The sequence below is a fragment of the Tenebrio molitor genome, chromosome 7 (genome assembly GCF_963966145.1).
Source record: "Tenebrio molitor chromosome 7, icTenMoli1.1, whole genome shotgun sequence".
Taxonomy (NCBI): Eukaryota; Metazoa; Arthropoda; class Insecta; order Coleoptera; family Tenebrionidae; genus Tenebrio; species Tenebrio molitor.
Window position 1 is genome coordinate 10,415,878 of NC_091052.1, and position 20,937 is coordinate 10,436,814.

Genomic DNA, 20,937 nt, shown 5'->3' on the forward strand with positions numbered 1-20,937 from the left:
TAATAAAAATTAAAACACTAAAGCGGATCGACGTAAAAAGCCTTTGTCGAGATGTCATTTTGCAGTTACCGTGACATCCGTTGGCGCTGTGAGCGTTCTAAAGTTAGAAATATTAAAAATATTATAGGTAGAAAGAATATTAAGAAATATTACAGAAAACTTAAAAAATATGTACGTATATTTACACTTAGTAGAATTTATATACATAATTAAACTTAATAAATAATAAAAAATAATTTGGTTTTTATTCAAACTGATCATCTTTAGTTGGGTAACTAAAGTCAAACTTCTCGTCATCTTCCACTCCTATTAGATCTGAATCGCCGCTCGTGACGCTGCAAAACAATCAGTAAAAAATACGATTTTTGGCGTAGATGCGAAAACGAACCTCGTCCTATCAATGTCCTTGGGGTCGACTTCGTTATTGTACACTGGATTTGATCCTTCTATGGCGTGTTTGTTGGTTGTGGGGGCCGCCACTCCTTGCCTATTCAATCCCGACTCTTGCGACCCGAATTTGGTACTGGACAGCTTCTTGATACGTTGATTCAAACTGTAAACATTTCTTTTCGATTTAAACATACACGGTCACTACGAATCTAACTCACGCTCTCGTTTTCAGTATAAACGCAATCAAAAGAATGAGACACAGTGCTCCGAGAACTACCGAAACACCGATCAACCACGCTTTCAAAATTGCTTCCAAGTTTTCGTTGGTTTCAGAACTGGAATCAAAACTCAATAAGACCAGACCAACTTTCGAAAAGTTATTTTTTAATCTTTGGAACACGTCAACGTTGGTGACTTTCCTGAAAAATTGTAAATATTAATTCAAGACAATAATTACCAATCGCTAATATCTACTTAAGTATCTCAGTTGCATCCACAGGTTCATTTGTGTTCAAGTTCAGGAAGAAAACCGGTGACCTTGTAAGAGGTGTACCGTCTGTCGTGTTTCCTGTTGGAGCTTCGACTTTAGTTTCATATTGAAATTCTTCATCCAGTACACTTTTAATCTGTAAATATTTATAACGTGATCAAAGATTGACAATAAGAAATACGAAGGAGTTCTTACATCTCCAGCTTTGTCACTAACGGTCTCTTGGTCATTTTCAAATCTAAACACTACAGTGTTTTTACTAGTAACAATATAAATTTTTAGAGTGGCATCAGCTTTGTGATTTTCCGGCTCTGAAAAATATACAATTATTGTTTTAAGTTTGGTTTTCCACGTAAACTTACCTTCATCCTGGACACTAAGATCTAACGTGAAATAACCCTCCATGCTGTCTTTGACTTCAAAATTAATTGTAATATCTCCGGATTGCGTATTCATGGTAAAAGCAGATTTTATGTCCAGGTCGGGGTTAGATGGAGTAATGTTATCAATGTTGTATTGCAACTTGTCTTTACTAGTTGTATCCTTGTCAGTGGCCTGCAAAACAAACAAAATAAACATTACTCCTGCAACTCAAGACCTTGTTGCTTCTGTAACTGCTCAGTAGCTCAGTAAACAACTTAGCCTTTAGAAAGAAGAAGTCCCGAACTTACCGAAACTGTCGTCACTTTTGTTGACATAGATGTGCCGGCTAAGACGGTGGTGAAATACTCCGTTTGGTCAAACACTGGAGATTCGTCGTTCTGGTCTACTACCTTAAATAGAAATTTGGACGTGACGTGAACAGTACCAAATCCCAAACGAGAACTCACCTGAATAGTCAACGCAAATTTCGTTTCTTCTAATGCATCCAAGTTAAGCTTGTCAGCGTTAGATGACTGAATCAGCACTTCGTACGAAGATTGTGTTTCGTAGTCGAGCGGTTGTTTAAGGGTGATTGTTCCTGTTGATTGGTCGATCTTAAAAAGCGTTGTGTCACCCTCTCTTATCAGATAATAGACTGCCAAATCTGGAAGGTCGATATCGGGGTACGTTGCGTTTTCAACTTGGTACGATTCCGTGTCGGAATTTTCAGTGAATAGAGTGGTATCACTGTGATGCTCAAATACCGGATCGGTGCTGTCACTATCGAAGAAATTGATATTTATGGTACAATTCACTTCGTAAGATGCCTCTCCACCGACGGGACTGTTGTCGACGTCCAAAGATGCCCGCAGAGTCACCTGGAACACAATTCATCATTTTTTGAAGTACCACCGTCGACTGGTAAAAAATTAGTATGGAAGTTATCCAAGTGGTTCTTCTTTTGACCAGTAATTACCGTGTAAGGTTTCGGCACAAAGTCGGCATTAGTTAGCTGAAGCTGTCCTTGCGAATTTCCGAGATAGGCAACTTTAAACAAATTCTGGTCGCTGCTATCCTCAACAACGTCAAATTTTATACTGTATTTGTTGCCTTGTTGATCGTTCGCTTTCACGTTGTCCATATTGCCTCCGTTCCAGAGTTTGAGCGGGGCGTCTTTATCTTGTATCTGCAATTCCATTTGTGTTAACTCTATGGAAAAACCAATGTGGACAAGAATACCGTCTTGAAGTAGTACGAATCTCCCTGTTTGGGGAAGTCGAATATAGGCTCTTTGAAATTGTACTTGGCGACATCAATTTTGACGACGTTTTGACCGGTTAGTGCAGGCGTCCCCTTGTCAGTTACCTGAAACGAAATGAACTTATGATGGGCTACTTTGCATTTCGGTACGTACATCAATCGTCGCTTCCAGACGACCCCACAGGCCGCTCAAATTGTCTCCTAATAGGCTCAAAGTGGCGCTTTTACCATCCTGTTCGTCTGTAATGTCAAACTGGTCGGTGACGTCTGTAGGTGCGTCGTCATCATCAGAAATATATCTCAGGACTTTATTTATGGCGAAGGTTATCAGACCCTTGTCACCTTCATCGTCATCTTTCCCCTGAAGTTTTTGGCCCAGCGGTCCCTACAAATAAATTTGTAAACGATCCTTCAGCTTTACAAGGCCAATTACCTTTGAGGTGTTTTCGGTAATTCCCGTTATTTCAGTGGTCGTCACTTGAGGTTTGTTGTCGTTGATGTCGTTCAGTTTTATTGTGATTCTTGGAGGTGGAGAAATGGCGTTTGAGACTGGTCCTGTACACACATTTTAAACAACAGTTGTTTCGTAAATGCAAAACAAACCTTGATGTTGGGGATCATCTGTGCAGCTAAGCTCAAATTGAAACTCGGAATGTTCTTCTCTGTCTAAAGTGGCTCCAGCTGCCAACGAAATCACCACAGTGTTGTCTGTAATTGTGAACCTGTCGATGACCTCGTCGCTCGTGGAAGTGGCAAAAGTACACCTCACCACATTGTATGGTTCTGAAAGAAAAAGTTGTAATTGCTACAAGAAGACAAAATTACTCACCGTCTCTATCGGCATCACTGTATGTTAGATTAAGTATAGTACGTCCGTTGAGGGTGTCGTCCGGATCAAGCTGGTTGTCTTCGTCTATTTCTTCGCTTTGGTCCTCCATGACAGGAACATTGTCGTTCTGGTCGGTTATTGCAATGGTTATCTAAAAAAGAACAAAAGTCATTATATCCCAAAAGAATATCTTGTTGATTCACATTGATTGAATTGTCATGGTCTGGATCTCCATCACTTGCGGTTACTGTATATACTAAAACGTCTCGTTTAGGATCGTCACAATCGATCTGGTCATCACCTTCTAACTTGACATACACACTCCCAAACGCATCGATCGCAACCCAGTCGGGAGTGTTCTCATCAGCACTCCTAATTAGACAGATAAGAGTGTTCAGCCTTGTTCCAACTTATTTTGGACCTGATAAACTCACTTAATAGCGTATGTTACATTGTTGTCCATGTCAGCGTCAGTAGCTGTCACAGTTGAGATGATGATTCCATCTTTAGTATTTTCAGTAACTTCTCTTTTTAGTTCTGCAGTGTTGTCAGCAAATATCGGCTTGTTGTCGTTCACATCTTGGATGTTGATAACAATCAGAGCTAAAAATATGGACTGCGTATTGAACGGATTTTGAAGAGAATTCTCTACCTGAGTCGGTGCCGTCTCCTTCCGTTGTATTTTTGTCTGTCACTGTTAATTGAATGTATAACGTGTCAAATGTCTCATAGTCAGGAGTGTTGCCAGGTTGTGTTTCCTTTAGGCTTAGTTTAGCTGTGGCTGTGTGAAGATCATCCCCTGGAACTGTCTCCACGTTGATGCAACTAAAAAGTGGATGTCAGTTTGCAAATAAAATCTAGTTGAACAGGATACGCACTGATAGTTCTCAAAATCTTTTATTCTTTGGGAGTTTTTAGTTGCGTAAGATTTGCTCCAATCTATGGAGAACTCCAAATTTGCGTCGCTATCTTCGTCGGATGCCGCAATATTTGTTTCTAGAGGGTAGTTGTCAGCCTGGTTTTCCTCTACAGCAATTGTCGATGACTAGAACACGAAGCCAATGAACGCTTTCACATGGAATGAGTACTCGCTACTTACCACAACCAATCTAGGATTTTCGTCGTTCACGTCAATTACATTGATAGTCAACTGAGTGGAAGCTGGATGTCCTCCTGCATCCACTGCTCTAATCTGAACGTAAATTTCGTTCTGTTTTTCGTAGTCGAAAGCCTTGTCTATTTTTGTGGTCACGTCCCCGCCAAGATCTTCGATCTGTAATATGGTATTTCCCATCGCCCCCAAAATTTCATGCCTACAATTAGAAACTTCAAATCACAGTTGTTACGGTCGTGACATTTACTTTAATCCATTGTCTATATCTTCCTGATCGAGGTCGGTTGCTGTTATGTTTATCAGTAAATATCCAGCCTTTACATTTTCGAGAACCTCAACACTGTACCCATCTTCGGAAAATGTCGGAGACTCATCGTTGATATCATTTAGGTTGATTGTAATTGGTAAAAAGTCTTCGTTTGTTGGAGTTTCAGTTCCTTGAGTGTGCAACTGCAACGGTTTTGTTAAGTGTCGTCATCGAACACACTTACAGACTCACCGTCATTGTAATGTGGATCCAGTCGGCAGTTTCATAATTGAGCAATTTGGAGTCGATGATGCTTAACGTAAGTGACGTTTGCTCGTACCCCTTTCCTGGTATTATATTAAAAGCTGACAAAAAGTCTTCATTTTCTGCTTCTAGTGTGACGTTGTAGATGGCATTTGCCCCCTGACAAGCATCGTTAGCAAAAGTGTTGGTAAATTTTGGTCGCTTACCAGATCCAAATCGGTGACGACGATGTCGACTGGCACGTCAGAAGCACCTTCATCGATAGTGATTTCAATCTTCTTCTCGGCTGAATCAAGTACGCTGATTTCTGGTATGCTGTCATCAATGTCTTCAAGGATCAGCAGTATGGTGCCAACTGTTGTCGAGTCTGGCTGTTCCACTTCAATTGCAGTCACAGTTAAATTGACTTGATCGAAGCCCTCATCTCTGTTAATTGGACTGACGGTAATTAGACCAGAGGTATCCACTGTAGCGAAGTTGTCTGGAATGGAGTAAAACATCAGATTGCCTAAAAAAGATTTTCATGATTCTTACTCTCGTCTTCGACGGTATATCTTATGTTGTTGTTAATTCCATAGTCTCCATCTTTTGCAGACAGTTGTATTGTCTTCTCGTTCTTTTCTGGTATTGTAATAGCCGAGCGAAAAGCTGCATCCCACACTGGCGGTTGGTCTGGCATGTCTTGCACCTGTACTATGATCGGAACACTCGCTGGCGTGGTCGGATGATGGGCGTTATCCTAAATGCTCAAATGTTGCAAGCGAACTTCGTCTCAAATATATATTTTACCTGTGCTTCTACGTTAAAAGTGAACAGTGTTGTTGTCTCGTAATCCAGTTTTTGCCCATCTTTCAACACCAAATAAATTTCGCTTTCTCGATCCGTCGCCGCTGGCTGCGTCTTATAAGCAAATGCGAATTTGTCAGCTTCGCCCTGAAATGAAATATTGAAATCATTTCCGCACGATCTCGCCACTGCTCACCTTCGAGCCCACAATGTTCGAAAAGTCCATCGTATCCAAAAAACCGTCCGGATCACTGATTGTAAAACTGCACGGTGAATTGTTCACGTCGATGACAGTTTCTTCCTAAAAGTTGAAGCTCAGTTGAGATTTCAACGGAATGGCAAATACTCACTTCCAAAATACAGTTTGAAACTGTCAGCGTCGGATGTTCGTCGTCCAAGTTCTGGATTAATATTTGCAGGTTTTGTCTTGTGTTAGGAGTTGACACTTCGGTGATGGCCACAAGCACGCTGTCCCCGCCTGAATCTAAGGATTCGTAATCCAGCAAGTTGACAATGAGCTGGTAGTTCACGTTGTCATCTGTTTTTAGTTCGGCGTCTAGCAAGTCAAAGTTGCTCGTCATTCCGGTCATCGAAAGTGTGTCCCCCACTGAAGAAAGATATTTTTGACGACGCTTTTGGACAAAGACATTTGGGAAGTTTACCTCCGGTTATCGAAACTATTGGAACTCTACCGCCATCGTTATTCTCGTCTACTTCTATTTGTTGAGCTGTTGACGTTTTGTCTCCGAATTTCACCCCATCCTGGTCGACAGCTTCGAACTCGAACGACGAAACTAAAAAATCCTAATGGCATCGATTCTCTACCGCATTTACATTCACTTACCGCGACATAGTAGTCCCAAAAAAATCACAAAAATGACTCGCATTTTCGTGAATGTAGGTATCTGGAAATGTAAAATGTTATCGTCGTGATTGTTACAAATATTGCAGGCTTTGCAGAATTAATTAATGAGACAACAGTGACAATATCACACTTGACGAACTGTTATTTATCGAAAAATTGTCTTATCAGAGTCCTATCGTGTTTTGTTTATTTTAAACACCATATTCTTGTACAGGAGTATTGTTTTACAGGTCCATTTTGAAAATTCTTTTGAGAGAAGCTTCAACTAATTGAATCTGAAGGGTGCATTTAGCAGTTATTCTTATGTCTTATATCTCGTTCAAAGAGAAAAGTACACATCACGTGATGTGCAGCCTTACTGGTTGTCGCGTAAATGACAGGACCGCTCATGTACTTCTCGATTTGAATTTACTCTGCAAACAGACTGGAATCTAGCTGTTTGGGATTTAGTGTCAACGTTGAATGAAGATGATTGTTTCTCCACGACCACTAAAAAATGAATGCATTCTTGTTGGATATTCAATGAAAGAATTATATCAATTCCACGCCCCGTGATAGAATATACTGAAATCCATGACTGTCGGCCAATCACATCCCCGTATTTTCATTCTATCACGGGCAGATCGTCAATCGGATGGGTTTGTAAACAATCGCGTAGTAACCGCTAAACGAGGCACAATTTTAATTGTCAAATATTAAAAATTAAATTAAATTCAATTTTCAAAGATTGTTGTTTCTTGGTATAGTCGTGGAGAAAGTATAGTCTTCAACTCGCCTACGGCTCGTGTTGGAATTTTTATCCTCTTGAATAATAGCCATCATTATACGCTCGTTCAAGAATGTACTATTCTATGCTTTTAATGTCATATTAGAGGACTTTAAAACTGATAAAGAAAAGCTTGAGGAGTTTTATTTATCTTGAGATAAGTTTGGATTATTTTCTTGGCAGTTTATGCCTTCGGAACATCAAAACATTTTAAATCTAGAAATTCTACTACACATATCTGTACACACAATTTGGAGTGTCCACTTAAGAATTTAACCACGTGTGCTTATCACAAAATTATAATTTGAGTTGTACTTAACATTACAATCGTTCAATCTGTCATTTTTTTACAATGACATGGTTTAATCCAAATGTACAATTAAGATAAAAACTGGAAGCGTAGTTATTTAAAAAAATTCACCGTAAATGAGAAAATTTGGGAATTTAAGGCACCACCAAGTAATAAAATGTGTTTCAGTGTTAATGTGTGGAAAAATCGCGTAAAAATTAAAAAAGCGCGAAACTAATTTCGACCAAAGAAAAGGTGTTAAAATAAATCTAAAAAATGTCTTTGTGTGGCTTACCAGCAATTATTCCTATATTCAGTACACCAAACTTTTAACAAAAATCGCACATCGCACTTACGGAACTGTTGTACTCCAGTGTCGCACCTGATATGATTTTATTATATATTGATCCCATATGATTTTCATTATTGTTTCACGAATAGATTAGATAAAATTAATAAAGATAAATTGTACTGTCGAGGCAAAATGATTAAGATCAGCACCTATACGTCAACCTAAACACCAATCCTGTTCGTTCTCTCCTTAAAATAGACATAATTGACATATCTCTTCTCATCCTGATATTTTTTGTGGGGCAACAGTTTAGAATTTTATTTGAAAATTGTTGCCTCAACTACCGTAGCATATCCCTGAGCCGCGGCTGGGTCAAATTCCAACCGCTTCCAATTAAAAATGCACTTTCCCCTTTACCAAAAATTTGCTATTATTTATTTTGAATATTTTATGAATGTTATCTAAGGTTGCATAAGGGCATCTAGGGTCATAGGTCTCCATGTATCACGTGGGTTTCACGGATAAACATAACATGAAGAAGTAATTATCAGTTTGAAGTGAACACTGCTTCGGTATAGTGAAAAAGTAAGTACCTAGTTTGTGGGCATTAGGGGTGGACAGTTTGTAAGTTACAAGTTATTGAAACTAGGAGAAAATAAAAAAGTTAATGAAAAATGCGACGATAAATTCGTTTCGGTCGGTCGCATATGCAGCAGAAAAATGTAATAAAAGTATTGTTGAAACAACTCCACTGATAAGAAAAATAATGCAACTATTTTTCAATGTTAGTTGATTTCATTTTTATTTTTAAACTGCAAGTTATAAATATCTTCATTTAATGGTGCTGCAATTGATAAATGCTAAAAATATTTACTAGTTGCAACTTCAATATGCAGGTTTCTGTCGTAAACTCGTTAAAAGATTTAAACAAAAAATATTTTAGATATGTCTACCGAAGGAAAGTGATAACAAGTTCATTTAGGTAATTAATTGTCCATCACATTTGCCAATTTAATTTCCAACAACCACATTTCATTATTGCATGTATTACAAATGGATTTGAATTAACAAAAATGTTCTGTACTGTACGTACAAATCTTTATTAAGTTTTGACTTATCACTATCAGGAGTATTTTAAAAAATGAGTCATCAAGGTGAAGTACTTGATTAAAGGGGGATCAAGTTTAAAGTCACTGCAGAGGAATGTACATCCTGGAAAATTCTTTTAGAATGCCCACAACAACATAATTTTTTATCTTTTGAGTCTCAAAGTACGGCATTAGATAAGACTAAACAGGATATAATTTATGATAAACAGAAAAATTCGAAAGTTGAATCATCTGAAGATGAACTGTTGATCTTCTGAATATCAGTTCCGTCTGTAAAAATGCAAAATATTGTTAATTTACATCGTTATTTTTAATTAGGGAATGTTATCGGGATCCAGATCTCAAAATTTTTTACATTCCTAATTAATCGGAGTGATTGATACCAAACAACCAACTCGAGGCTTCATTGTTTTGTTCTGATATGTAATTCAAAAACACTGAACATTTTTCCTACGTGTAAAACACACCGTACCTTGCCTGATCCTCCCAAAATAAAAAACCAAACATAGACAAATTTATTTTTAACAGTTTACCAACAGGTCAATGTTGATAAGGTAGATGATGTAATCAGTCTCGCTTAATGATCAATTAAAAAAAACTCGTTAATTTTGCCGCCAGATGTTGTTGTTATTCAAAACCAAAACTGACCTTTGTTTCGTCTTAAAAAAAAAAAAAAATTGGTAAATCAAACACCCTTTAAAGTTGTTAGCTTTTATTAAACGCACTTGTGATAATTTGATAAGATTGTACAATTCTCTTAATAAATTCAATAAGCTATTCTCTTGACAACGTCTCTTCTTCCAGTGGCGACTCTCCAACCGGTGAAAAAGAGACCCTTCAATTTGCAAAATTTGGAATCCGTTAACAGGATCACCACTTTACCTATAGTAGAAACAGGCTGGAATTTTGCCGAAAATGTGTACAAAAGAATCAAGGCAGGGATTTTATTTTCTATTCCAAAATATAAAAGTAACAGCTTGTCTTGCAGAAATCTAATAATCTGCTCTTTTGGACCTTGGAACAAGCTGAATCTTCTTTTCACGTTGCTGTAGATACAGCTTTGCCCACAATAGCTTTGTTCGAAGCTCCGATTTCTTCCATCGACAAGATCTTGTGCAAGAGCTTGAACATAATGGAGCAAAAGATACCATCAATCGGTCTACCCCCAGAAATGGTAACGCGTCATTCTTGCGCGACCCCTTTCATTTTGAAATAATTACTATAGATCTACTGGAACACCAAGCAGTACGTCACCGACGTCAGCAGCAAAATTGTTCGACCTGTGCTGAAGAGAGCCGATTCTGTCAAGCATATTGGCAACACCGTCTTATCCAGCAAATACACTGCTTTCGCAGCAGACACGCTGGATGGAGCTCTGGATGTTGCCGACAAATATGTAGAAAAATATCTACCGGCGTCTGTGTACGACGATCAGATTCAAAATGGTTAGTCGAGGTAGTGGCAGTATTGAGTAAACAATTCGAGTTTCAGAACCTGAAATTAACTCATCTGTTGATGGTCCTGCTGCTAAGGCGATGCACACGATTCACCACGTGGGTCAGATCTCGGGAAAGCTTCAAAGGAGACTCACCAAAAGAACTTTGGCTGAGGCCAAAGCTCTGAAAGAACACAGCGCCGAAGCGATCAACGTCCTCATATACGTGGCTGAATTGGTGCGTTTATCCATCAGTTTTCCACCGTTTGGGCAAAAATTGGTGTTTTAGGTTGCGACAGATCCGAAACTGGCTCTAGCCAAGGGCAAGGAGTTGTGGGACAGCTTAAGCAAAGACGAACCGGAGAATCAAGCCCGCCCGGAGAATCTGGAGCAGCTGATCGTACTCCTGACAAGGGAATCTGCTCGTCGAATCGTGCATCTCATCAATTTCACCAGCGGTATCCTGAGCAAGATTCCCAAAAACGTGGCGAATTCGATTCAAGCTACGATTTCGAAGTTCTTGCATTTGGCAGACACCATGGCGAAGGTAAAGCCAGTTAACGTGCTAATATTACATTTGTTGGATTTGGTGTACGAGTTAAAATAAAACTACTATGACAGTTACACCAAAATCCGGAGAAATGGAATATTTGAGAAAGTCGCAAGATGATCGAGCCCAAATAGTAGTTTTATTTTTAGTGTGAACCTTTAACACGGAGAGCGAGTGCTAATAGAACCAAAGCTTCGCAAATTATTTTAAATAACGCTTTGAGGATTCACATGATAATCGTTGGTTGCTTTCATTCACAAAACAATAATTATTGAGGCTGATTGTGATTTGATTTGCTTTCTTAGAGTGTCCATATGGAAGGAGTTCAGCGAGCTCTCGTCACAAGTCTCAAATATCAGGCGCACCATTTTACAATATTGCTTAAACAACTAAACATTTACATCACAGACTTGTTGGTAAGTTGAAACTTTTTTAACAGCTTTGGGAGCTCCCATTGGTTCTATTAGTTCGTTGGTCACCAAAATCGATAACAATCTATCGCGGCTTCCCCTTTAATAGATTGCAAGTGACTCTCATTACTAACGCCGACATCTTGTTCAGATAAACGTGTCTCCTTTGAAGAGATTCAACAGGACAAGATTGTTCCGAGATTTCCGCCCAAAACAAAGCTAGATCCCTTTATTGAGCCTCTCGTGTGACCAAATCACTAAATATTTATCGAATATCTTTGAATAGATGAGTGTTTATTCCTAAAAATCATCGATCTTATCTGTAGATTACGCAGAAATAAGACGGATTCTGTCAAGAACTTATCTCGTTTAATAAATTGGTAATAATTGAATTTGTAGGATAATGTTGCACAATCGTTGAGCGTGGCCTCGGAGTTGCCTAAAACAGCCCTCGAAGTCCCCAAAATCAAGGTACAATTAAGGGCTGTCAATCGAATCAAGAACTCCAACGGGGTAGATTCAAACTCCAACTGAGAGAACTAAGTTAGTAAGTAGTTTAAGTGTGTACAGTTTATTCGCGAAAAACCGGACACAGTTGGAATGTTAATCGGACCGGCTTGTCGTGAAAATAACTGTACAATTCGTTCATTCAGTGTAAGTATTTACGCATTGCATTGTAGAAGCTAGCTTCATATTTTTGTTTACGCCACTAATATGTTTATTGCCGATTAAAGTAGAAGTATATTTGTTTGTTGAGCGCTCAGTGCAACAAACACAAACATATTTTATTTATGTGTAGGTAGATCTGTTTCCTCGTAGCCTCTATCGTCGGGCTTTGTAGTATACCTTAATACTCTGTACGAATAACTTCAATACATTTTATTTCAAGGACTGTTGTTTGTTTTTTTGGTGAAATTGCGTAGCAAAGTGGAGCACATAATCTGGGAATTATGGAATTAAAGAATGAATATCAACACATAAAGATTTATGTACAAATCTATACAGTTTTATTTATCGATAAATTACAGTAAAAAAATAAATAAGATAAAATTAATAGTCTAAAATATTAATTCAGTAAAGAATATAAAAATAAAAACTGATATGGCCCTCAATAATTTGTGCTAATCGCAATTACGTTCATCAGTATCTTACAGAACTTATCACGCTATGAAATTAAAACCGAATATTAATAAAAAATAATAAAAACTGCATCTCTTGTGAGTGTAGGCTGGACTCGAATTGTCGCCGTTCAGTGAGATTTGTCGCGTTAAAATATTTAGATGACAAACAGCGTAAATTGGAGGTACCTACTTAAGTATTCAGGTAACGTTACATAATCGTCATTCAATAAATAACTGTTTTAGAGATTTTTTCAAAGATATCACTTTTCCTAGAGTAGAAAAACTGTCTTACTGTTGATTTCGAAAGAACCGCTGATGTAAGTCCGAACTGCGACCAGATCCGGTCACGAGAGTCGCTTTTACACAGCAGCCCTTTCGCAAATCACTATTGTCACTTTCACACTTTCTAAACAGTCACATTTTTTAACACAAAGGCATTTCAATCAGCTTATATCTAAATCAGTTCGGCAACGTATTCAGGCTGTCCCTCTTGGTTGATGGTCATCTCGGACCCTTTAAACCGTGTCCGGTAGGAGTCGTAGTCGTTTGAATTATTACTGATACGTTCTGGTACTTGGAATGTGGAGCCTTGGAAGCCCATCGCGGCCTCGTAATACTGCAACATACGACATTCATCGAGGGCGAGGGGAGCATGAAAGAATGATTACGTTCGGGGCCCCTCTCAGAGAACTATGCGAACTATCCGTTTGATGTGGAAGTCCCGACAGAGTGGCATAATCGGCTAAATCGTCGGCTAAAGACCTCGAAGCGATGTGAGCGGAACCTCGCCTGTTCGGGTGCTGTATCGTCGCATAAGTGTTGTCATCCTGCAAAAAAACTGAAACGTGAAGAATTTCCAAAACTTACACTTACAGGAACAAAATCGTCGCTGTTCCTCCGGCCCAAAGCGTTCTGTTCCGGCTCGTTGAAAACTTGCATCGTCAACTCCTGCTCCTCGTAGATCTTCAATTTCCTGCAAGACAAAATGTGAACAGGAAAAACCAGATCGTGCAAGTTACTGTTCTATCCAGAGCGGATTTTCAGTAGTGTTCAGATCGTCGATGATCGCTTTCTTGATTAGGGCGTCCTTCTTCTTCAAATCGGTGGGGGAGATCACCCAGTGCCTTAAACAACAGCACACTATAATGAACGTGATCACGCCGACGAAGAGCACAATCAGGAGAGCGATGAGCGCCGCCAAAGCTGGGTCGAAGGACTCTTCCTTTTCCATCACGAAAGCTGGGACAACGTTTTCGATGGCGAATCCCGCGTAGTAGTCCTTCAAGAAGTCGTACTTCGAATCGATTATCTTGAGGACGTCTGGCACCGGAAGGATGGTCTGCGTTTGTGGGTCCACCACCAAAATGTACATGTCGGACCTGCAAACACAAATGATTTGTTTGTCACCTCGCGTGACATTTATTTACCATTCTTCGTTCTTGTATCCGTTGTCGTCCGTGTGGTAGCGGATTTCATCGATGATCACGAGACTCTGCGTGGCGTTGCTCAGCTCGGCAATGATCTCGTCTCTTTCTCTGGTCACCTCGTCGGAAGGACGTGACAGTATCACCCTGATCAGTTGCTCCGGTTCAAATATCCACACCTGAAACATTCGCTGTGACTAGGGCAACAAAACATTTTGGGGTTTTACGTGGACTTGTGTGTAAGCCTCCCTCTCTGGATAAGCGTTCTCCCTCGCAATAATGTCAATTACGAATCGGTGTTGGTTGTTCTCTGCCAGATACGTCGCAGTGGATATTTCGCCCCTTTCGGTGATGTTAAACGGCGACGGAATAATCGATCCGGAGCTTTTGTTCGATCCGTATTTGTACAAATTGGAAGCTTTCACGTAGTACGTCAACGAACCGTTCGGACCCAAATCTGGATCGAAGGCGGTCACATTTGTTACGAAGTCGTTGATGTTGGTCATTGCATTAACTGCGGTGTAGTAGACAGATTGTTCGAATATTGGGACGTTATCGTTGACGTCGTTCACGGTCACTTGGACCTTCGCTATGCTGCTGTCGTGGATCACTTCGTCTTCGTCCAGCTTGTCTTTGTCTTCCAACGAGAGATAAAAGTCAGGATCGTTGTTGGCGAGGATGTAGAGACTGTACTCGTCTCGATCCTCGCGGTCAAACGTCTTGTTGGTGTACAAGTAACCGTCAGTCTTGTCCAAACGGAAGTCGCTGTTCTCGTTCCCCTTCAAGAAGTAGTAATACACTTTGGCGTGGTTTCCTTCATCCCTGTCCAAAGCTTTGACTTGCCCTGAAACAGTTCCCTCGTCATCTACGTCCCTGGAAACCCACCACTCTACCTATTCTGGTCCCGCTTCTTTCGTTTTCGGTCACGTAAAAGTGATACGGATTGGCGGACTTCGAATCTGGAAATTCTGGGCGGTTGTCGTTGGTGTCGACCAAAAGAATTGTCAGGTACCTGAGGGTTTCGAACCATTTGGGAGAACCGTGATCCTTCGCGACCAAAATCAACTAAAAACAACTCTTTATTGGGCGCATTCAAAAATAAATCTACAAACTTCGTATTTTGATTTTTCCTCTCTGTCCAGAAACATCTTGGTGCGGAGCTCTCCAGTGCTGGCATCGATCGAGAACTCGTCGGTTTCTTGCACATTCTGCCCGTCAACTTTCAAATGATAAGTAATTCTCCCGTTCTCGTTCTCGTCTTTATCTGTCGCCTTGACCGTCATGACTAGATAGTTTGCGACAGCTGCATTCTGCAAGAACTGGTTGTTAGAGTCAATCCCGAGAAGAACTGGACAAATTGAACCTCGGTAATCTCGACTGTCGCGTTTGGAAGCAGCGGGATTATAAACTCGGGGCGGTGTTCGTTCACGTTCAAAACCTGGACGTTAATGACGGCTCTGTCGAACAAGCGGCCGTTACCGCCCCCATCTCGGGCTTCGACGATCAAGTGGAAGTCTCTGTTTTGGCCCAGGAGTTGCTTGTGGGGGTAGAGTATTCCGGTCTCGACTCCGAGCAGAAATACATCTGCAAAACGAATGGCTCGATTTATCTGCGATGTGTCCGGCTTTTATTATGTGGGGCAAATAAATTCTACTTTGGGAACCAAACAATTCAGATTAGTGGGAGTTCGTCTAGGAGTGCGCCCTCTGGTGAGGCGTCGTAAACTGATTAGCACACGAAATTTGGAGTTTTTGGCCGACTTCTTGCAATGGCAGCGCTGGAATTGGGTTGCAAAAATACAAACGAAATAAAATTACATTTGTTCGGTTGAACGAGTCGCGCTTGTGACATCACGTATTACGACCGGATCATATAGTCAACGATTCGGACACGCAACGGTGTGGAATAATTCATGGCAATTCTGAACGGTCATATAGATCCCCAATTACAAGAATAATTGCTCAATCATCTTTTTTTGGATGGGTTTCGGGATCCTGTGTGTGAGTCGATTTGTGTTTATCAATGTAAGAGAGAATTTCGAATAAACAAAGTCCTACAACAAAAATGGAGATTGGCGTGACGTGGCGGAAACATCTGCCACCTGGACCAAAACTTCACGGTCCAGTTGACTTACTCCCACAGCTGCTATGGGCCGGAGGCCTCCGATACGCTGAATATTTAAACACGTCGCAATTAACCTTTCCAAAGCGAGAAAGGGAAAGTGATGTGGAAGCTGAGTGGACAGAGTCCTGTGTTGGAAAAGGAAGAGTCGTTAAATTTTGATTGTGCCCGATTAGAGCCTAGTCACCGTCCATTTTAATTTGTAACTTCTGGTTTGTATGTATTGATGTTGAAAATTTATTGACATTATTTTTTTATTTTAATAAACCGATTTAAAAACTACTTTCACTGTTAATAAATAAAAGGACATTGAAAAACATTAAACAATTATTTTTTTAAATGGTGGATGCGCCAGAATATTCTTCCTTAAAAATAACCAAATTTCGTTATCATTTAAGTTACATCAAAAACCGTCTTTTGCTGACTTAATTATTGCCAATCGAATGAAAAAAAGTGCATGACTCTACAGGTGAGTAAACTGAAACCGTAAAATGTTTGCAAAAATGGTGGAGGTGCCGAGGTATTTTTTTCATCATCAGTGAGGAAATTTTCGTTATTACTGAAGCCAGATTAAATTATAAAAACCGTCCTTAATTGACTTAATTGTGGCCGAATTGAATCCTAGAAATTACGTGGATCCGTATCAAACAGTATTTAAAAAAAAAACTGCTAAAACATATGTTGCAAAAATGGTGGAGGCGCTGGGATATTTCTTTCAATAAATTTTTTTTTCTCTGTTACTATTTAAACTACATCAAATTTAAACACTGGCTTTTATAGATTTAGTTGTGACGGATCGAATGCAAAAAAATACATGATACTATTTTTAGCATTGGTTGAGCAAACTGAAACTACATATTAAATGTGTACAAAAATGGTGGAGGTGCTGGGATATTTTCTTTATTACAAATAAAATGTATCTCTTTCATCAGTTGAATCAGATCAAATCTGAAAAAATGTGTGTTACGAACTTAATTGTAACAAATCATATGTAAAAAACTGCATGACTATCTCCAACAATAGTCGTGAAAACTGGAAAAATTATGGAGGAGCCGGATAATTTTTACGCACATAAAAAATAAATAAAAATAAAATCTGAAGACTCTGGTTTATGCACTTAATTGCAACGAATCGAATTCAAAATTACGTTTCTCTATACAGCGTGACTTTGAAGGTTGTAGAGATATTTTAACCTGAGGTAGTAGATGTTAAAAGAAGGCAAAGTAACCCAGCTTGTCTTATACAAATGTTAATGGTTTACAAGAAAATCAAAGAAACCACTTTGTTCGGGAAACGCCGAAAATTTTCAAATTTGGCGGGCAGTTTTGACGAACGACCAACCTAAAATGTTAAGTTTTTTCTCCGCTCGAGGTTATGTTTGGTTTTTATCGTTACAGTTTTTTTAGTTTAATCGTGAATTTTGGATAAAATTTGTAAAGTGATGATAAAATAGTGCCTGCAACTTGTTCAAAAAAACAACAAAGCCTTAAACAACAAAGTGGAAGGACTTTAATTGTGAGTAAAAGTATAAAATGAAACATCAAAGAAGTTGCTCAAAATGCCTGCCTTCGTTTACAATGCAAGCTTCAGCAAGACGTGTCCAAGAAAGCCGAATTCGATTCAGAATGCCTCTGTTTTCACGAATTTCCTGAGCGGCGTTTTGAACGTAATGACGCGGAGGTAAAACATAAGAATCTAAGAGGTGATTTTCAACAATCCCAGCCCACACGTTAATTAAAATGACTGCTGGAAGTGACGCTCTTGGATTTCGTGAGGAGTGTTTTCTTCTGCAACTAAAATGCGATCTTCTTGAAACTCCCGAAATCGCGAAGATCCTGTGCAATGTTTACAAAGGTTCGTGTATTGCGAAATATCCTTTGAGGCAACCTTTCACCGTAGATTTGCCGTGCTAGTTCTGAATGTTCGCCATAGATCAAAAACCATATCGGTTTTCTCCAGGTTGGTGAAAGACATTTGTGATTTAAATTGAGGTTAAGATGACTTAATTTTGAATTAAATGACAACAAAAAAAGTCTGCTATGATTTATTTTTGACCCATTTTTCTATAAAATTCAGTGGCTCCCAAATTTTTTTTGAAAAACTTTGAGCCCCTTTTTCTCGAATTTGTATAAGGCATCACTGGCTAAATCGTTACCTTTTGTGGGGTTCTATCACAGGTTAAAATATCTGCACAACCTTCAAAGTCACTCTGTATGTATTTGAAAAAAACTGCAAAAATCTATTACAATTTAAGCTAAATCCAATCTAGTGCAGGCGCAGTGATACCTTTCATTAAAACCGTGGTATCGCCACGATATATTTTTCACCATCAAAAATTTTGCTTTGATCGCGGATCATCAAATGGGCTTTTATAGTTCTTGCAAACAGCACTTTGAATTGTTCTCTCCACACCGAACAAAGGTACAAAACCTTAAATACCTGAATTTTCGAGATATTTTCAGATCGCCGGATATTCAAATGAAATAGAAAAAAGTTCAGGTAAAGTCCAATTTTTACCCTTATGAGGTGATGTCACGATTTCCTTCCTCACTTTCTCTTTATTGAAACGACAGAAACAGAAAAAAACAAAAAAAAAGGCACGGTTATTTATTGATGGTCACTTTGAGGTTATTTTATGCTCTTGTCAATTTGACAATTTTTAATTTCTTTCACTTATTACATTGATTACAAACATAACCTTTCGAAGCAGCTGTCAACAAATTTGACACATTTATAGTTAGTTATGATCACCGCCGTCTTGATCATTGACATATTTCACTATACATCTGCCTGGGCGAAGCTTTAGTGCCTGTGATCTCCACGGCGCCACTTTAGGGGGGAATGTCACTAAATAATCATAACCTCACAAACAAATGTTATGAATTCAGTGAAGTTGTCAAAATGCATTGTCAAAGACTCAAAGAGTGTCGCAGTTTAAAAGTAGCTTTAATAACAACAATTTTATTAATTTTGTTGATGCTAGTTCTGTGTGGTGTTTCTGGTTTTTAGCATTTTGCTGTTAGTGTTTATGAACTGGCTTTTTTATCATATTAGAACCGATATTGCGGTAAATGCAGCAACAACAAATTCCTATTTCTAGATTAATATTAAAATTATAATCTCATTCTTGGATTTGCAGTACCTACATTATTTCCTAAGCGGGTCATTTCAGATAAAGATGGGCCCACAACAAAACAATTACCTATATTTGCTTAATTAATCCGTGCCATTCTTGGTGGAAATGAGTGGAAAGGATATTTTACGTTTTGTACAGTTTTGAATATAATATCATTTTGGGCAAATTATTATTCTATGAATTTGCACTCGCCACTGACCGAGATATTTTCAAAAAACGCGGCGCCGAAACTTTGTCCCTCCCGCACAACCGAACCAGTGCGCAACATTTTGCTTTTGCCATTTAGAATATCCAAACTGTAATTACAATTAAAGTAATGTATCATTTATCACTGGACAACTACGCATGACTGCATGCATCATGCAGATACATGTGTGTGGACTGCATCTTGGACTGCATGTCAAAATTGTCACGATGCACATGACGATGTGATAGCATGACAGTTAGTTGCTAACAGCAACCCCCGAAATCAACCCTAAACGTCAGAATCATGAGAACATAGGATTTTTCGGTCTACGCCCAGGCCGCTATAGACACTCTGACTATCTAGCAGGTCGTGGTTATGATCAATTCAAATTTGTTTCTGATCCTAGCTCAAACATACGTAAAGTTACTAGATAATGACGTCATCGCAAAAGGGTAAAAATTGGACTATAGTTGATGCGATTTGAAAAGTTATCCCGCTTGTGACGTCATCGTTCGGTGCGAGCCGACATTCTGGCGCGAAATCCGTCCGGCCTAAACGTAGCAATCTTCCTGTCGCAGCGAACTTACCGTTGTCGTTTCCTCCAATAATTTTGTAATGAATGTTTCCGTTAATTCCGGAATCTTCATCGGTGGCATTTACTTGCAACAATGGAACCGGTGGGTTCAACCTCACGTTTTCTATTACGGTCACGTTGTACTCACTCTGATTAAATTTGGGGGCATTATCGTTAACGTCCAATATTTTAATATTAACCGGCACCGTGACTGATCGCTTGAAATTGTGCGGGGCCCCGTCGCTCGCCACCACTTGTATCACCGTCTCGTTGACGACCTCGTGGTCCAAAAAATTGGAATTCGCGACTGTGATGACCCCCGTATCCGGCGAAATCGCGAAGTGTTCGCTGTGCTCTCCGGCCAAACCGTACGTTATTTTCCCGTAATCCCCCGAATCCGCGTCCGTCGCTTTCACCGTCATCACATAAGTCCCATTGGACGAATTCTCGTCGACGGTCGCGTTGTACACCTTCGCCGAGAACACCGGATCGTTGTCGTTCAGGTTCAACACCGTGACCAGCACCGTGGCCGACGTGTTCAGCTGGGGCACCCCCGAGTCGAACGCCAGGATGGTGAAATTCAACCGTTCGGTCTTCTCGAAGTCGATCTGCTTCTTGATCTGGATTATTCCGGTGCCGTTGTTGATTTGGAAGTATTCGTTCTCCGGGAGTATGGCGTAACCTGCGATATCCGAGTCCTCATCGATCGCTCGGTAAGTCGAAACAATCGTCCCGACCGGTTGTTCCTCTTTCAGCTCTAAGTTGTAAACAGGGTTCTCTGGAGTCCAGGGGGCCGAGAACACGGGCGGAGAGTCATTAACATCGGTGATCGTGATGATTAATAGTCCTGGGAACAAATTAATCAGTGAGACACAAAAAATTGATTATCGGTGCGGTGCCTTCACGTTGACGGTG

At 39.7% G+C, this 20,937-nt stretch overlaps 3 protein-coding genes and 1 long non-coding RNA gene across 8 annotated transcripts in view; 2 read left to right on the forward strand and 2 right to left on the reverse strand.

The window, feature by feature from the left end:
* Nucleotides 1–162: 162 nt before the first annotated feature.
* Nucleotides 163–8,110, reverse strand: LOC138135452 (cadherin-AgCad1-like). Its single transcript, XM_069054187.1, has 29 exons — nt 7,959–8,110; nt 6,588–6,648; nt 6,406–6,537; nt 6,094–6,350; nt 5,940–6,044; nt 5,747–5,890; nt 5,492–5,696; nt 5,164–5,438; nt 4,946–5,116; nt 4,694–4,896; nt 4,432–4,645; nt 4,211–4,377; nt 3,985–4,157; nt 3,767–3,935; nt 3,536–3,704; nt 3,333–3,483; nt 3,107–3,286; nt 2,937–3,058; nt 2,658–2,888; nt 2,483–2,608; nt 2,220–2,429; nt 1,711–2,121; nt 1,552–1,653; nt 1,243–1,435; nt 1,076–1,191; nt 865–1,016; nt 609–809; nt 389–553; nt 163–335 (listed from the first exon to the last, which is right to left on the reverse strand). Exons 2-29 carry the CDS (start codon nt 6,628–6,630, stop codon nt 245–247), a joined length of 4,878 nt encoding a protein of 1,625 aa, XP_068910288.1. The 5' UTR covers nt 6,631–6,648; nt 7,959–8,110; the 3' UTR covers nt 163–244.
* Nucleotides 7,491–8,139, forward strand: LOC138135456 (uncharacterized). Its single transcript, XR_011160988.1, has 2 exons — nt 7,491–7,796; nt 7,853–8,139. It is a non-coding gene; the product is annotated as an uncharacterized lncRNA (long non-coding RNA).
* A 268-nt stretch (nt 8,140–8,407) lies between these two features.
* LOC138135455 (lipid storage droplets surface-binding protein 1-like) lies at nt 8,408–12,351 on the forward strand. Of its 2 annotated transcripts, none has more exons than XM_069054192.1 (8): nt 8,408–8,540; nt 9,869–9,999; nt 10,053–10,238; nt 10,290–10,509; nt 10,550–10,737; nt 10,789–11,046; nt 11,355–11,465; nt 11,859–12,351. In XM_069054192.1, coding segments are annotated over exons 1-8 (1,230 nt in total). In that variant the 5' UTR covers nt 8,408–8,539; the 3' UTR covers nt 11,994–12,351. The 2 variants fall into 2 exon arrangements, with proteins under 2 accessions (XP_068910293.1, XP_068910294.1); XM_069054193.1 differs by having other exon boundaries at nt 8,409–8,540; nt 10,556–10,737.
* Nucleotides 12,352–12,429: 78 nt separating this feature from the next.
* Cad87A (cadherin-87A) overlaps nt 12,430–20,937 on the reverse strand; it is an 83,605-nt gene continuing 75,097 nt past the window's right edge. For all 4 annotated transcript variants that reach the window (XM_069054186.1, XM_069054183.1, XM_069054184.1 and 1 more), the window contains 10 exons: nt 20,036–20,869; nt 15,368–15,588; nt 15,117–15,314; nt 14,898–15,069; nt 14,232–14,848; nt 14,008–14,183; nt 13,600–13,959; nt 13,454–13,553; nt 13,249–13,407; nt 12,430–13,196 (listed from right to left, as the gene is read on the reverse strand). In XM_069054186.1, the coding sequence (XP_068910287.1) occupies nt 13,035–13,196; nt 13,249–13,407; nt 13,454–13,553; nt 13,600–13,959; nt 14,008–14,183; nt 14,232–14,848; nt 14,898–15,069; nt 15,117–15,314; nt 15,368–15,588; nt 20,036–20,869 (2,999 nt within the window). In that variant the 3' untranslated portion in view covers nt 12,430–13,034. The remainder of the gene's footprint in view (nt 13,197–13,248; nt 13,408–13,453; nt 13,554–13,599; nt 13,960–14,007; nt 14,184–14,231; nt 14,849–14,897; nt 15,070–15,116; nt 15,315–15,367; nt 15,589–20,035; nt 20,870–20,937) is intronic.

Excerpts from the sequence above, each read along its gene's own strand:
- LOC138135455 (XM_069054192.1), top strand. Across the intron at positions 10,239-10,289 it reads TCGGTCTACCCCCAGAAATG|ATCTACTGGAACACCAAGCA; the intron begins GTAACGCGTCAT and ends TAATTACTATAG. Across the intron at positions 10,738-10,788 it reads TCATATACGTGGCTGAATTG|GTTGCGACAGATCCGAAACT; the intron begins GTGCGTTTATCC and ends TTGGTGTTTTAG.
- LOC138135452 (XM_069054187.1), bottom strand. The coding sequence starts at position 6,630 with ATGCGAGTCATTTTTGTGATTTTTTTGGGACTACTATGTCGCG. Across the intron at positions 6,045-6,093 it reads TTTCAAACTGTATTTTGGAA|GAAGAAACTGTCATCGACGT; the intron begins GTGAGTATTTGC and ends TTCAACTTTTAG. Across the intron at positions 810-864 it reads GATGCAACTGAGATACTTAA|GAAAGTCACCAACGTTGACG; the intron begins GTAGATATTAGC and ends ACAATTTTTCAG.